The 17,225-nt window shown below is 35.6% G+C and overlaps 1 protein-coding gene across 1 annotated transcript; it reads right to left on the reverse strand.

Annotated features, from left to right (window-relative positions):
* Nucleotides 1-665: 665 nt before the first annotated feature.
* LOC132558545 (cysteine-rich secretory protein 3-like) lies at nucleotides 666-16,047 on the reverse strand. The gene is made up of 8 exons (XM_060223122.1): nucleotides 15,913-16,047; nucleotides 13,188-13,403; nucleotides 11,892-12,007; nucleotides 9,772-9,884; nucleotides 9,588-9,692; nucleotides 6,763-6,903; nucleotides 1,908-1,973; nucleotides 666-784 (listed from the first exon to the last, which is right to left on the reverse strand). Exons 1-8 carry the CDS (start codon nucleotides 16,045-16,047, stop codon nucleotides 666-668), a joined length of 1,011 nt encoding a protein of 336 aa, XP_060079105.1.
* Between the last annotated feature and the right edge of the window lie 1,178 nt (nucleotides 16,048-17,225).

A 17,225-nucleotide genomic window follows, 5' to 3' on the forward strand; every position in this document is an offset into this window, starting at 1 on the left:
ACGTGTTTGATGCTCATTAGTATATTTGGTAGTTTTGCTGTTGTTTACCATGTAGTAAAGTGACATTACTTACATGGATTGACCAAAATAAACACAGCGGGTGTCGTCGATGAAGCAGAACACGCTTTTTCCATTTCTGGATAATCTCATCCCTGCATCCCCATCATATGATGTAATCCGTTACAGTTGAATCGATATTCCAGAGTGTGTAGCTCACAGAAGTGCTACCACGATTTTTTTATATAAATAATCACTAATGGCTCGATATCACAACAAACTTTCAAACAAATCACTTTCAAGAAATATCACACTTTATTCTAAGAATTGATAATATATTAATGTAACAAGCAACAAAATAAACAAAAAAGGCACGTGGTGTTTGAGTATTACCACCAATCGCCCATTTCTTGGAACGATATAATTTGTTTGATTGGCTTCTTCACAGTTTCTTCAAATATCTTCAAATCCTCATCTTCAATTTTGTAGATACGACAAACTAGGACCTCTATCAAACAAACACTTGAGTATTCAAAACACAACATTAACACAACACCATCATTATAAGACACTATCTTTGGTCGAGCAATGTATGCTATCCGTAATGCAAGATTGTTTACGATGAAGGGGAAGCAACCCCGATTGTAACATCAATTATGTTTTCAGATTCAACACCTTGTACATGACGCCTTACAATTTTCTCGCATAAACTTGCGGTATCGCCTACAGTAACCCCGCCTCCTCATGTCAGCACAACACCTTATCTGGTCCCTGCACACACTTTCTTCTACAATGACAAAAGTATTCAAAAGTTATTTTCAAGAAAAACAGTCAAGCCCATAATTTTACAGTCGGTATAAAACGTATACTTTCCGAAGTCAATTATTAAAATGCTTTGTTGGCATTCCATAGCATAACAATTAGCCTAAAAATATAGAATGTTTATAAAAAGAAAACAGACTTGGATCACTTGAATAGGTTTATAACGTGAGGTAAGATTGTGTTTTTAAAATACCTGACATAGACCATCTAATAGCAAAGAGTATTACAAATGAAATATTTTGAAATTGTACTTATGTAGAAACTTGATCATTTCATCAATATTATAAGTATCAAATTTTATTCAAAATTTTGTTAACTGCACTTTTGAGACTTTCGACAATGTTCCAACCGTTGCTTGTCTTTAACACCAATTAAAATCTCACTTTAAATATAAAGACAATTTAACAAGTCAACTACTTTCCGTACACTAATGTCTAAAGAATCCATTCAATTAAACCCGTAACATCTATTGCTATGCTGACCGTTTTACATGTACATCAACTTAACACTAACATGAGGTAACAAAGCAATGTATATGATTCTGCCTCTTTACTCATACCATTAACATTAGATATGACACGGCATCACACAGACGTAACGTAATCGACAGAAGTATTAGGAGAGCAAAACTGGCTATTCAAGAATTACATAAAACCAAATCGCTAGTGATACATGTAGGACATTAACAGAAGCGCCTTCCTTAATTCTCAATCACGTTTAAGGTACAACGAGACAGAGAAAAGGTACACCGGGACAAGTGTATACAAACATTGTATGAATCACAGTTACAAATAATGAATTAAAGATATTTGTCATTTTCTTCCTCATTGATCCGTAGCCTCTATATGTAACCATGTTTTAATTTGTTCTTTCTTCCAGTTTAAGATGTCGTTTAATGGTTTTAAAATGTCATGATTGAGTTAGTCATGGATTTCGTTCCTTCGACCAAATAATTGATGAATTTGTCACTTCAAAACTTCATTTGAATTAAATACATCAAATTGATCCTAGAATCTAAACCTAACAGTTATTCGAATGAATGTATGTTGATAGACAATAAGACGTACAAATGTCATTATTTTACTAACCATCATCACCGTTGCCGCTGCCGCTGCCACTGCCACTGCCACCGTCCCTGTCATTGTCATTGCCACCTTCTGAAAAACAGCAAAACTGACACTGTGATCGACAGCTTGTATTTAGAATTCTTCGAACGTGGATGTAATTTCTAAATACCCAGAAACTGAGTAATTATTATAAGATTGAAGTAACGTTAATATTTTTTAGATAAAAAGATAAATCGGCGTAGCTATTCATAGGTATCTGAAATATTATAGACCTAAAACTAATCATACTACATGGGTATAAAGCTTCAAAAACCTTTCGTTATTGCTTTCTTTTTCTCTGCTTTTTCACTTTGTAACATTTCGTCAAAAATATTTCGCAGATTTTCAAGACTGCACACAAGTGAATAACTCTTTTAAATAGAAAAATTAAAAATAGATACAGTAGATCAGAATGATGAATAGAAGCGCATTACACAGCTGTATGGTCTTTCTAGGTCTTGTCAGTAATTATAATATGCAAATTTTTTCTATGGCAATATATATAGATCATGGCACAACAGGATTAACAGAAAAATATTGAGGCTTTCTGATGTCTGAACATATATTTAATCAAAGTTAATTGAATATATTCTAATAACATGAGTAAGCGGTTTTATAATATTGAGGATAAAGTCATCAGTTTTAAGTAATTCCGAATAACACTGCATGACTGAAGGGAGGGACCTCCTGTTTGTTTGGTTTGGTTATCTACAGAGTAAGCAGTAAAGATAAAAGTTTGTGATCTTCTTCTCACAAAAAGAATTAAAACTGAACTGTTTTTTTCTATCCAGAGTCTAAGTGTACGCCAATGGTTGGAAAACATTCAGACAATTTAATCCATTCAAACATTATGATGGCATCCCTTGCTGTTCTTTTGTTGTCAACAGTTTCATGGCAGGTTGGCATTAATTTTACCCAATCATTCATCTCATCGAATCTTCTTGGCTGCGCTCTAATGATGTAGTGCTGTTTTCATAACATTTTCATACAGAGTCGGTCTAGTTTAATGGTTGTTTGCTTATTTAGAGTATTGTTATTTCATGTAGCCTAAGCATCAATTATATCGAATTGAACTGTGGTAACTGCATGGCAGACGTATATATCTATTATATCTCTTGTTTTAGATTATTGAGATGAGCTATAGTTTAAGTGTGTTTTGACGTTTACTGGTCTCTTGTAATTTATATATATATCGTTACTCAATGTATCAGTTGTCTACCTCGATAGGTCAGGTCAGTAATCAATATATCAAGGGTCTACCTCGATCAATCAGGTCAGTAATCAATATATCAGTAGTCTACCTCGATATGTCAGGTCATCAATCAATATATCAGTGGTCTAACTCGATAGGTCAGTTCGTTAATTAATATATTAGAGGTCTACCTTGATAGGTCAGTTCGTTAATTAATATATCAGTGTTCTACCTCGATCAGTCAGGTCAGTAATCAATATATCATTGGTCTACCTCGATAGGCCAGGTAATTAATCAATATATCAGTGGTCTACCTCGATAGGTCAGTTCGTTAATTAATATATCAGTGGTCTACCTCGATAGGTCAGTCCGTTAATTTATATATCAGTGGTCTACCTCGATAGGTCAGTTCGGTAATTAATATATCAGTGGTCTACCTCGACAGGTCAGGTCAGTAATCAATATATCAGTGGTCTACCTCGATAGGCCAGGTCATCAATCAATATATCAGTGGTCTAACTCGATAGGTCAGTTCGTTAATTAATATATTAGAGGTCTACCTCGATAGGTCAGGTCGTTAATTAATATATCAGTGGTCTACCTCGATACGTCAGTTCGTTAATTAATATATCAGTGGTCTACCTCGATACGTCAGTTCGTTAATTAATATATCAGTGGTCTACCTCGACAGGTCAGGTCAGTAATCAATATATCAGTGGTCTACCTCGATAGGCCAGGTCATCAATCAATATATCAGTGGTCTAACTCGATAGGTCAGTTTGTAATTAATATATTAGAGGTCTACCTCGATAGGTCAGGTCGTTAATTAATATATCAGTCGTCTACCTCGATAGGTCAGGTCAGTTATTAATATATCAGTGGTCTACCTCGATAGGTTAGGTCAGTATTCAATATATCAGTGTTCTACCTCGATCAGTCAGGTCAGTAATCAATATATCAGTGGTCTACTTCGATAGGTCAGGTCAGTAATCAATATATCAGTGGTCTACCTCGATAGGTCAGGTCAGTAATCAATATATCAGTGGTCTACCTCGATAGGTCAGGTCATTTATCAATATATCAGTGGTCTACCTCGATAGGTCAGGTCATTTATCTATATATCAGTGGTCTAACTCGATAGGTCAGGTCATTTATCTATATATTAGTGGTCTAATTTGATCAGTGAGGTAGTTCAACGTTATATTATTCATCTGAATCGATTGGTCAGATCCCTTAATGCAGTATTGACATGATACAGTATATCAAACTGTATTAATCGATAGATCAGCAGTCTTTCTCAATCAACAAGGCCGTTAATGGATAGAAAAATGATCTGTCTTCATCTGTCAGGTCTTTAATGTATAGACAAATGATCTGTCTTCTTCTGTCAGGTTGTTAATTGATAGACAAATGGTGTCTCGATCAGTGAGGTCGCTAATGGATAGACAAATAGTTTGTCTCGATCAGTGAGGTCGTTAATTGATAGACAAATGATCTGTCTTCTTATGTCATGTCGTTAATGGATAGACAAATGGTCTGTCTCGATCAGTGAGGTCGCTAATGGATAGACAAATGATGTCTCGATCAGTGAGGTCGCTAATGGATAGACAAATGATGTCTCAATCAGTGAGGTCGTCAATGGATAGACAAATGATGTCTCGATCAGTGAGGTCGTCAATGGATAGACAAATGATCTGTCTTCTTCTCTCAGATCGTTAATGGATAGACAAATGGTCTGTCTTGATCAGTGAGGGCGTTGATGGATAGACAAATGATCTGTCTCGATCAGTGAGGGCGTTAATGGATAGACAAATGGTCTACCTCGATCAGTCAGGCCAGTTATCAATATATCAGTGGTCTACCTCGATAGGTCAGGTCGTTTATCTGTATATTAGTGGTCCAAGTTGATCAGTGAGGTAGTTCAACGATATATTATTCGTCTGAATCGATTGGTCAGATCCCTTAATGCAGTATTGACATGATACAGTATATCAAATTGTATTAATCGATAGATCAGCAGTCTTTCGCAATCAATAAGGCCGTTAATGGATAGACTAATGATCTGTCTCGATCAGTGAGGGCGTTAATGGATAGACAAATGATCTGTCTTCTTATGTCAGATCGTTAATTGATAGACAAATGATCTGTCTTCTTCTGTCATGTCGTTAATGGATAGACAAATGATCTGTCTTCTTCTGTCAGGTCGTTAATGGATAGACAAATGATCTGTCTTCTTCTGTCAGGTCGTTAATGGATAGACAAATGGTCTGTCTTCTGTCAGATCGTTAATTGATGGACAAATGGTCTGTCTCAATCGGTGAGGGCGTTAATGGATAGACAAAAGATCTGTCTTCATCTGTCAGGTCGTTAATTGATAGACAAATGATCTGTCTCAATCAGTGATGTCGTTAATGGATAGACAAATAGTTTGTCTCGATCAGTGAGGTCGTTAATTGGTAGACAAATGATCTGTCTGGATCAGTGAGGTCGTTAATAGATAGACAAATAGTCTGTCTTCTTCTGTCATGTCGTTAATTGATAGACAAATAATCTGTCTTCTACTGTCAGGCCGGTAATGGACAGGAAACTTGTCTGTTGAGAAGGCTCAGGTCGTTAATTGATAGACAAATGATTTGTCTCGATCAGCCAGGCCGTTAATTGATAGACAAATAGACTGTCTCGATCTGGCAGGCTGATGAAAAATTGTCTGTCGCTACTGCACAGGTCGTTTATGGATAGACAAATAGTCTGATTAGATCGCTCAGGTCGTAAATGGATAGACATCTGTGTATGTAGTGATGTGACATGTCGGTGTAACGTGAATACTTTGTTCTTGTGAAGAGACACATCTGATTCTGTAGTGATGTGACATGTCAGTGTAATTTGAATCGTCTGTTCCAGAAAGGAGACACAACCATGTGTAACCTGAATCATTACTTCCTGTGAAGAGAACGATATCAGTATGTAATGATGTGAATTGTCATTGTAACTGGAATCGGTAGTCTTAGGGAAGAGACATATCTGAGTAGGTATTGATGTGGTGACGTGTCAGTGTACGTGAATAACGTGTACTAGGGAGGAGACACAACCATGTGTAATGTGAATCATCATTGCTAGTTAGGAGACACATCTGAATTAGTAATGTCGTGATATGTCAATGTAACGGAAATAATTTCTTTCATGTGAAGATACACATCTTAGTATATAATGATGCGACATGGCGGTTTAACGTGAACTATTTGTTTCACAGAAGAGACACATGTGTAATGTGAATCATTTTTTGGGGGAGACGCATCTGAGTGTGTAGCTATGGAACTGTGATCACGCAATGTCGGAAACGCACGTTAGATATTAAGTAATGACACTGAAACAGTTCCTGATAAATTGTGAAATTTCATTACTCCATTCTATCTATCAATATGACACAACGTAATAAAGATCAGGGAAAATATTTATTTTGATAAAGGTACTGATACTTTAATAGTAATATATATATATTCATAATACATCAGTTGTATATTTTAATGAAAAAAGCCACGATCAGAAAGAAAATATAATAAAATATTCACACGACAAAGCACCGGACGACAACTTAAGGTAACTGGTTACTGTATACGACAGTCACACCACAACATGTTCAGTTACCGTTGCAAGCTCTGCATGATTTTGGACAGTTTGGTATCATCCAAGCCTCGTTCCTCTGACACTCTCCGATTCTGGCCCATGCTCCACACCTCGTGTTAGTGTCGACACACGACGAGGTTGGGCTTTCCTCGTTCCCTTGGCCTGAAAATATACATACCCAGCATAATATTCTATTCTTGAGCACTGCATCTTGCTAGTCGTCAACAAGTATGAGCATACCACAAATACTATTGAACTTCCAACATATCTAACTTGATATCACAATAGAAAATATAACTCCCAATACGATGTTGACTCCAACGCCTAATAGTCTTTATATTTCGTTACCCTGTCTATTTATCTGTCAGTTTTTGACTTCTTGCAAAAAAGCTATGATATCGGGTATCTTGAATATCGAATGAGCTGCGACATGTAAATACTATGAATCAGGGAACATAGTATTGTACTATTTACAAATGTTTGATTAACAATGAGGAAATCGCAAATATCGAGCTACGCAGCTAATATAGACGAGTCTGCGTGCCCTCGATATTCAGTTGGTTTTGACATATATGTTGAGCACCAATAAATGGTGGTATAAGTGATTTGATTGTTTCATATGCCTACGACTAACTACACTTTATATTTAGACAGATAAATGCTGTATGGCTGAAGGGAAATTAAATTTGATACTTCTCTTTATTACCATGAAACCTATCAATAGTTAAAACGCATTAGTTAAATGAAGATATAATGAGGTTGTGTGTAAGGAGTGTACAAAAGATACACCTTTTCATAATTAGCGATGCTAAGGGCCTAAAATTTGAAGCCTAGGAGGCGACTAAGGCATATCCAAAGTGATCAAAAAGAAAAGTCAAAATCTAGACAGAGGTGCAGCAGTCCTATAATTAGATAATTTCTTAATTTCCATACATCAGATAATTTTAGAATAGCGTCAGGTACATGTGTGTTTTCTGAACCGTGCCAGTATTCGAGCGAATTTAAACGTGGCAAGCAGGTTACGGCATATCGTAATTAGTTTATAAACACTTCTAGGAATTTTGTACAGTTAAACTACTATAATACTTACTTAGAATCTTCATGAATATATTTCATTCTTCACTTTTTCTTATTTTTTGGAAAATATTAATTCACTTTTTATATTCTCTACTGTAAACCTAAGAAGACAGTCCTGAACATCTCCGGTATTGATCTTTATAGTTACGTACCGTTTTAAATAATCGTTGTTTCTCTACTGAGCTCTGATTAATATGTATATATAAACACTTTTCTAGATACTGATGTACAAGTAAGAACAAAATATGCTATCAAAGAGAACATATCAAGGAAATATTTTCCATTGTTTTTGTTTTTGTTTTTTTGTTTGTTTTGGAGGGGGGGGGGGGGGGTTATTTGGACAATGCATACTGATGCATTTTACTATCATTAATAGTATTTGTGAAGAAGATTATATACATTATTTTACAAGGCAGATAAGAGATGGACAGTGATAAAATCCCAGAGACTTGTGCAGAAACACAGGATATCAATATACATCTCTCTCATACTGTATGTGACATGTATAATGATGTGTAAGCAAAAGTTACTGACTCTAAATACACTTATTGTTACAGCAGTAATTTAAAAACTGACTCTAAGTACACTTATTGTTACAGCAGTAATTTAAAAACTGACTCTAAGTACACTTATTGTTACAGCAGTAATTTAAAAACTGACTCTGAATACACCAATTGTTGCAGCAGTAATTTAATAGCTGACTCTAAGTACACCGATATTGCAGAACCAATTACTCATTTCATGCTGCATGTGATATTTTAAATCTACCAATATTGTGTAATGGTTTTTCACTACAGGCATTAATAGCTTCAATCTGAAGTTTAACAAAGGTTTTTTTTATTTCAAGAACACAATAGACATGAAGCTGTTACAGATGATGAACAAATGTTTCACAAAACACCGAACGAATTATCTGTTTCATCTAATCGACTGCAAGACAGGTAACACGATAGGGTTATCAATCAAGTCATCTTTGCTTATTGTGCTTTCCGACAAAAAAGTGAGGAGCCAGAGATAGAATCGATTATCTTCAGAATGATCGGTTTGAGAAAACGAAAAAGGCAAAAACATCATTAGTGATTATGTCAAAATGGCCCTTATTATTTGCTTCTATATTGGTGTTCATTGCAATTAGTGTATTTGTTTAAAAACAGACAATTGACCGAGAATCCAAAATAAACAACTGTGTCCTTGTTAATTTTTTGTTCTCGATCTGACCCTCTGCACTCGACCTAAATAAATGAACACGTGCACTGAGCGTCCTAAATGGGTGCTTTGTGCTTTTTTTTTTACCTGCATAACTGGCCTGCTGAACATGACCTAAAAAGGTGCGTTGGTGAACTTGACCTAAATATCAGATATATTGTAGTTGACATACCAAATTTTTAATGTGTGCTTTAGAATCCTCGACATGAAAATTGATTTGTACCAAGCAAGGACAACTGAAAGATGTCATTACACCACTACATTTGTGTAATTATGAGACGTTAGAATCAACAATGCCTATGTATACCTATAAGTAATCCTGCGTCGTCGACGTAACTAAACCTTGATTTGCTGGTATTCACGAGTCAATCTTAACAATACTTGTGAACGTTTCACTTTTACTGACACATGTGAGACTTGCAATGGTTTGGTTTTGTTGGATGGACATATAACAAACACGCCGATAGAGGCTATCAGGAAAGATATTATAGATGCATTTTTAGATATTGAGGAGCAATCATAACATTGATTATATTACTTCCAAGAGACATATATACCTTGACACACGCCACATGCTTTTCTGCAGTTTACCCTCATGTAATTCGGGTTCTTGTTACACTCTCCCATTGCCTTCCATGTCTTGCACATGCTATTGTCGTCTTCACACGCTCCTCCTGAAACATCAGAAACATCGTATCATATGATACTTGCGAATTTGTCATAAGATATGTTAACAGTTTATTTTGCAGTCTAAGTAGATTACAGTACCTGTGCATAGTCTATCGTCGCATTCTTGCCCTGTTGAACACTGTGAGCATGGTTCACCCTGCACGTACGGTTCTTGTCCTATCCAGTTACCTCTGACAAATAAAGCATGGTCTCAATATCAAACCTAGAACAAGTCCCGGACTCAAATTACACAAAAAGCCCTAACAGAAATCAGCTAAATGAAACCGTACAAAAAATATATATTTTGGAAACCTTCATAGATTTTAATAAATGGATATTGCATCTTCGGAGTCCTACTGCTAGTTCTTACGTCATATTGAGGGTAACATGAATTTATCAGTCGAGTTAAGGAAGAAACACAATACATAAAAAAACAACTTATGTAAATGCCTATAAGCTTTTAACGTGAACGATTTTGTCTACAATGTATATCGACATACCAATTTAAAGACCATCTGGTGTTTGTTGGATGTTTTCAAAGGCCGAAGAAAGGCTGTTGCTTTCTCCCCGCTGTGTGCTATTTGTCATATTGATTTTGTTATAGGACACTTCTTGATATGCTAAGATTTTTACACTGTATATATCATCATTACGTAACATCCCTTATGATAAAATGTGTGAATTTCAATTAGTTTACTAATTGCTGTTCTCCACTGTCCCTACTTTGAAATAATCATTTCTTTGTTAGAAAGTGATTCATAACGAATTTTTTTAAAAGTGCAAATGTTATCAACGAGATACGTGTGATTGACGTTATTATTGATATTTTCTCTCCCAGATACAAAGAGCCGACAATCGGACTGCTCGGCGTGACCTAGCACAGCAGATCTGTGTATCCCGTATCACGTCAGTTGATGCATGGATGTGGAAGTTAACATTCCGACATTTACCGATAGCTTAACAACGCATAGATCGATGGATTGTCTTTTTAAATAGAATTTTCCAATCGTGAAACATGCTTACTATGATAAAATTCTATTAAAAATAACATCCTCTGACATTGCAGGAAAATCCATTCGCTTATTGATTTTAATATAGATTGTGGTGTTGAAGTTATATATACTGTTTAAGTATGGTTTAAACAGCGTTCATCTTCAACATCAATTGATATGGTCTTTGTCTACAAAAACGTCGTTTTATACGTCTTTCTTTAATCTATAAAAAGTTCAGATATTTCACTAGCAAGGTGGATAAAGTTTTGATGTTTATGATTTCAAGGATGTCACAATATTATCGTGCCATGATTGTTTCGACTATAGACGTCGAAGAAACTACTTTTTTCATTCCGACTGGCTCTGATATTCGTAATGGTTTGTGGAATGCGTTTTTCTTGCTATGAGATCGTTCCCTGGAAATAATGCATTAGTAAAGTCATTCAAACCTAAGAGGGAAGATGAGGGGAAAGTACTGGTTACAATCACATCGGTAAACTCGTGGGAAATGTTCCTTCCAAGTATTTGAAAATCATGTCGCCGCTCTATGAGAGCAGTGACAGTGACCCTTTCAAATTCAATAGTCTTCCGCAATACTTTTACGCAGAGCAATAGGCTAGATAAATTGTCATTCCTTAATTCAGATGTCCTTTTGTAATAATATACGTGACTTGTAGTGATCGTTCCTTGGGTAGAAATTAAGATAATCTTTGATACTAGAGGTTATTTCTAGAATGTCAAACATTTTGGCTATTTCCAGAGGTTCGCCACCTCTATTCTTTCGACAAGGCTTCCTAAATGCAACCGTTATTAATTCACGTCAAACTTTTTCGTCCATGAGTAGGATATATGATTGTTGCTCTTATGAACATTCGATAGAGAAATATACACCAAATAAATGTTTATTTACAGGAAAAAACTGCTGATTCAGTTTGTAAATATATAGAATTTTCTTTAACAATCATAAATGAAGACAACAATCATAAGTCTTATCTGATCTTATATCACCATCACAAAAAATATACAATAAATAAATATGCATTGTGTTTTGTGATTCTTAAATAGAAAACGTAACAGCGTACTGGTAGGGTTCCTTTAACATGCGTACATTAATTGTTCAATTTAAGACCTTACAAAATGTTAATCCTTTTTTTTTTTTTTTTTTTTTTTGCAGGAGTTAAAAGACAATTTGTGGTAGCAACTTACTTTGGATCATAGAAACAGCCGATGTACCAAGCATTACGTATCCACTTTCCATAGACAAGCAGATTAGGACATTGGACCATAGCGCAACCGACTTGTGTGGTTTTGTGCCACACCATCTGTCGACATTATAAAACAATTGCAAATCAGAAATATGCAACCGTGTTTATCCGGTTCCTAATTGTATCATAAGATCGCCAACATTAATTGGCAACATTTGAGATAACGAACGTCAGTAAAGACATTGTTTGATATTGGAGTGGGTAGGAATCTATATATATCTGTATAATTCTAGCAAATATCTGACCACCTTATTGTCGTAATCGACAGTGTACATTGCGGGTAGTAAATTATAAAAAAAACGTGACTTTATGTGTAATTCCCAATTTTCATGCGATTTCCTACCCAACATATATTTGATTTCCTGTAGAGGTTTTTTTTTAATCTCCGTGAGCCGCATGGACATTCATGATGTCTATGAACAATAAATCGATGTTTAGATACAATGAAAATTCATGATGTTTTAAGAATGAAAAAATTGAAATTTAAGGAATTAATTTAATGAAAATTGTTGTGGTATATCACGGCTATGTATGACACTATTGTGACGTCATAGATAACGCACCTTTTTATGACGTCACATGATTGGCCGTTATTGTAAAACGTACCGTCAGAGTCAAAACAAGTCTGAAAATGATTTGAGAATTTTCGCTTATTTTTTCTCAGAAATACGGATTTCATGATAAAGTCTTGTACTCGGGCCGAGGTAATATTATTGAACTCTTTAAGTTATTTGATTACATATAATATTTATAGCTAAGTAAGATAATTTAATTTCGTTTTGAAATATGCAATTTTGCCGTGAAAATAAGAGAGATAGTTTGACTGAGTGAAAATATTAATTCCCCCACATTAAAATATGAAAATGAACATTATCTTTCATATTATTCGTTTTTTGATAATAATCTCTTCTCAAAATAAAAATTGGATATGTCTCGTGTTTGACACTGAAAATCTATTTAGGAGAAGTGATAAATAATCACAGCAGATGTTCCCTAATACTATTTCTCCATATAATGATTGTAGAGAGCATACTATTATTATATAGTAGTAATTTCTTTGTGTTAATTATAGTTGTCCACTTCCAGGTAAAACAGCAGTAAATAACAGACGGTCTTGATTGTCTCGTTCAAACAATCAGCAAAAACTCTTGCTATAAAGAATATAAACCACGGCAGCACATTCATAAACTGTTAAGGTATGTTTAAACGACAAGCCATTACTTCTACCATATGTTACCTGTGTATAGTGGCAAGCCTTGCCACATGCTTGGGGTCCAAGTGTGTAAAACATATTCTCGTCGTACCAGGATTTCATCGCGTCCTTGATGTACTTTTTAATTGACTTATTGTTAGAGTCAAATGCCAAATTTTCTCCTCTTCCGCGACTCTCGTGTTTGAAATCACAATTCCGAATCCATGAGGCAGCTTCATCGGAAAGGGTTTGGTTCCAGACCTACAAATATCAATACATATATTGTGGAGTCTAGAATTGTCTGTTTGGCAAGAGTATTGTGTTCCTGATTCATATTCACAACAGAAACATAAGGTTGTTTTCATTTATTAAAGTAACTTTTAGCACATATACTCAAGGAATAAAGATACGCAGGGTGACGTTATTTGCAATATCTTGGGAACGCGTTGTTTAAAACAAATGCAAATAGGTCAAGTAACTCTCTAGGTTACAGTCCACGTGATCCTGTATCGAATATTGCATTATTGTATTGCGTGACGATATCTTCCGGGAAAAGCACATTGAATGCGACAATGAGTTACAGTGCTCGTCATTTAATTTGGTAGTCTTCATAGAGACCTATCATTTTCCGATATTTTGATTAAGTTTTGGTAGCATTAAACAGTGGCACGGCTGACGGACGTTCAGAGGGATCAGGCCATTGCGATGATTATGCAAGGCAAATACAGGTAGCCAGACATTTCGATGTTCATATTTGCACTATAGAGCGTCTTGTTAGACGTCTAAGGGAAACTTTGTTTTGGTGTCCGCGCGTTACATCACAACGTCAGGTCAGGTTTATTCGTCCCGTGCATTTGCGCAATCGGCACCTTACTGCCACTCAATCTCTTTCATACCATAGGTACTCATAACCGTCCTATCCATGCAAAAACTGTCAGGAAACGATTGCGGGAAGTTGGTCTTTGGGCACGTCACCCGTTTCTAAGTCTGCCCCTTACCGCTGCTCGTCGCCAACGTCGATGACCAGGGTGACGGCACATGCCAGAATATTCCCATTGAAGCAGTGGAGGCGGGTCTTGTTTACTGATGAGTCCGGGTTCACTCTGTTTCGAGCAGACGTTCGACGTCGTGGAGAACGTTTTGCCGACTGCTGCGTAGTAGAGACGGATAGGTTTGGGGTGGATAGGTTATGGCGTGAGGAGGAATCTCACTTGGAATGAAATCACTACTGGTTGTGGTAGCGGGTAATGTAACTACCGCTATGTATAGAGATGAGACCCCATGTTGCACAATTATTACCGCAAAACAACCTCATATCCCAGCAGGATAATGCTCGGTCCCATGCAGCAAGGATCTGTCGGGACCTTCTCACTAACAACAGTTTCCACCCACTAGACTGGAGGATAAACTCACTCATGTACTCCATGCCTAGGAGAATCAGAGCTGTGAAGAGAGCGAATGGGGGACATACCCAGTATTGACTAGCCTGCTCCTACAATCAGACAATTTCGATTTCAGATTACAGTTCTTTCAATTCCCTAAATCACCAACGTTGATTTTGCAGTTTGTTCTGTATGGATCAATTTTCATTATTACTTTTTAAAATTGACCGTTATACTCGACATCTTGCCCAGAATCATCTTCAAAGTTTACCCTGCATTTATTATATCCCTTGGGTACATATGTGTCCGTAAGGCCAATGAAGTAGAAAACAAACTGGATGTGATGCGTGGTGCATAGCACCTAATTTTGTTGCAAGTGTTCATATGAAGATATATAATAATAATAATAATAATAATAATAATCATTATTATCTTACCACATACCCCGTATGTAATCCAATGCATTTTCCCATGTAATTTTTGTTATTTATTTTTTAGGTTTTTTTTGTAAATATCACTAATTATGATACCGGGAACACGTGTGATTGGTTGTACCACTCAGAAACCGACTGTGATGTCAAAATATGGACAAAAAAAATTCTTATGGAATGAAAGTGCAACAAGATCATACATATAAGTGTTTATGACATTTAAGATCCTATATGTATGTGGCTTATACCATCTGGAATTTAACTGATCATATTCTTATCATATACGATATTATAGGAACGTACAAGAAATATGTATGTATGACATTTAGCACAAGACGGACGATAGTAAACGTTCAAGAAATCAGGATTATTATGGATGATGATGATGATGATGATGATGATGATGATGATGATGATGTGGCAAAATATAAACACGCCAAGTTGTAAGTATAAATAAGATACATTTTTCAGGTCTTTGTTTAAGAGAACCGCTGAATATTTGCACTTAATCCCTAAGCAGTAGATTACTAATACTTCTCTACATTTCAAACCGTGTGACTTGAGGACAACACAGAAAGCCATCTCTAATTCATTTATACTAACGTGTGTTAAAAAGCATTTATGGATAAGAATCAACGGATTAAAGACTGCCTCATAGGAGAGTACGAGAACCATACAAAATGGAAACACTGTCTGACGTCTATATCTTTGAAAGAAAAATGACTGATAGAAAGAATAGGGAAAAGCATTGATAGATCTCAAATAGGATAAATAAAGACCTATTTTAATGTTGTTGATTTGTTAGTAAGCGTTTACATTCCTATAGTCCTTAGGTATTTACCTCTTATCTTAGGAACATTTAAATAAATGATAATCCACATATGTGAAACCAGTTACACTCTTTCTGAAAGGAAATACATTAAGTACATGACCCAAGCCCAAACCCGATATACTTACCATGGCTTGCATGTTGGCGGCTGGAGGCTGAACTAGTCTCCTGTAGTTGTTGTGACGATTTAGTAGGAGTTCTTTGTAGGGATCAACGTCAAGTATGGCGCCTCTGGCGCTAGATGAGCCCACACACGCGGTCATTATTATCAGAATCAGTACCTCCATGTCTCTGAGTTTATACTTAAATTAAAAAAAACGACGCTAATATTACAATCAGGAGAACTACTGACCTTCATATTTCAAAATGGTACAGTGGGTTTTAAAAAACTAATCAATTTCATGAAAAATACTTTCCTAGCTCACTTTGCACAAACATAGTACTTTCATAGCGCTAAGAGCACAAAAATGCTCTTAGACGTCTGCAGGGTCTCGAGAAAATAGAAAAAAAACATGTTAAGATATATAAGGAAATATTGGCGATTCTTACATACACCTAGCTAATTATCTAAATAGTGTTCTATCTTCAACAATCACTTTATCACATTAAATCCAACAACATAGATATATTGTTAAGGAACAATGTATTGTTCACGGAATGGGTGAGGGAAAATATAGAACCTGATATGAGTTTCAATTTGATATGTGGATTTATGAAACATTCGGGACGAGTTTCAACATAAACACATAGGATGGTACAATGTGTATCGAACACAGAAATTAAAAAAAAAAAAAAAGAAAAAAAAAAGCGGAGGTTGTGTAAAGATATCAAAAAGATATGAAAAATACCGGGTTAGTCAAAATACTAACAGAAGTAAAACTTAGTAATCTAATATTCTCATATTTTGATAGAAAAAAAGTATTTGTGTTTAGTCTGAATCATAATTTCGTTCTGATGACGTTAATTGTTGCATCCGTGTTTCGCTCATACACATTTACGTTAACATGTGCAGAAGCACAAATTTGATTCTATGCATTTATGTTAATCCGAAGACAGAGACGTACGCAGGCTTCAAAATGACTTAACGCATGTATGTCTAAACAGACGGAAATATGCGTAAACAGACGGAAATATGACTAAACAGGCGGAAATATGTCTAAACAGGCGGAAATGTGACTAAACAGACGGAATATGATTAAACAGACGGAAATATGCCTAAACATGCGGAAATGTGACTAAACAGACGGGAATATGACTGAACAAAAAGAAAATTAAGCATTTAAATAATAAAAATTGGGCATTGCTATTGTCGGAATACGCTTGTCACATATTTTTGCTGTATTTTGCATGAACAGAAAATAACTGCATTTTTAGCACGTTCGTCAATTCGACAAAAAATGTTTTCTTCATTTGCTTTTAAAATTACATTATAAATCGCTGT

Source organism: Ylistrum balloti, unplaced genomic scaffold (genome assembly GCF_031769215.1).
Source record: "Ylistrum balloti isolate Yb309-2 unplaced genomic scaffold, AGI_CSIRO_Ybal_v1 Utg370794, whole genome shotgun sequence".
Classification (NCBI taxonomy): domain Eukaryota; kingdom Metazoa; phylum Mollusca; class Bivalvia; order Pectinida; family Pectinidae; genus Ylistrum; species Ylistrum balloti.

Coding starts and splice junctions, on each gene's coding strand:
- LOC132558545 (XM_060223122.1), bottom strand. CDS start 16,047: ATGACCGCGTGTGTGGGCTCATCTAGCGCCAGAGGCGCCATACTTGAC. Junction 12,008..13,187: donor AGGCTTGCCACTATACACAG/GTAACATATGGT, acceptor TAATGTCGACAG/ATGGTGTGGCACAAAACCAC. Junction 9,693..9,771: donor TACTGTAATCTACTTAGACT/GCAAAATAAACT, acceptor TTTCAGGAGGAG/CGTGTGAAGACGACAATAGC.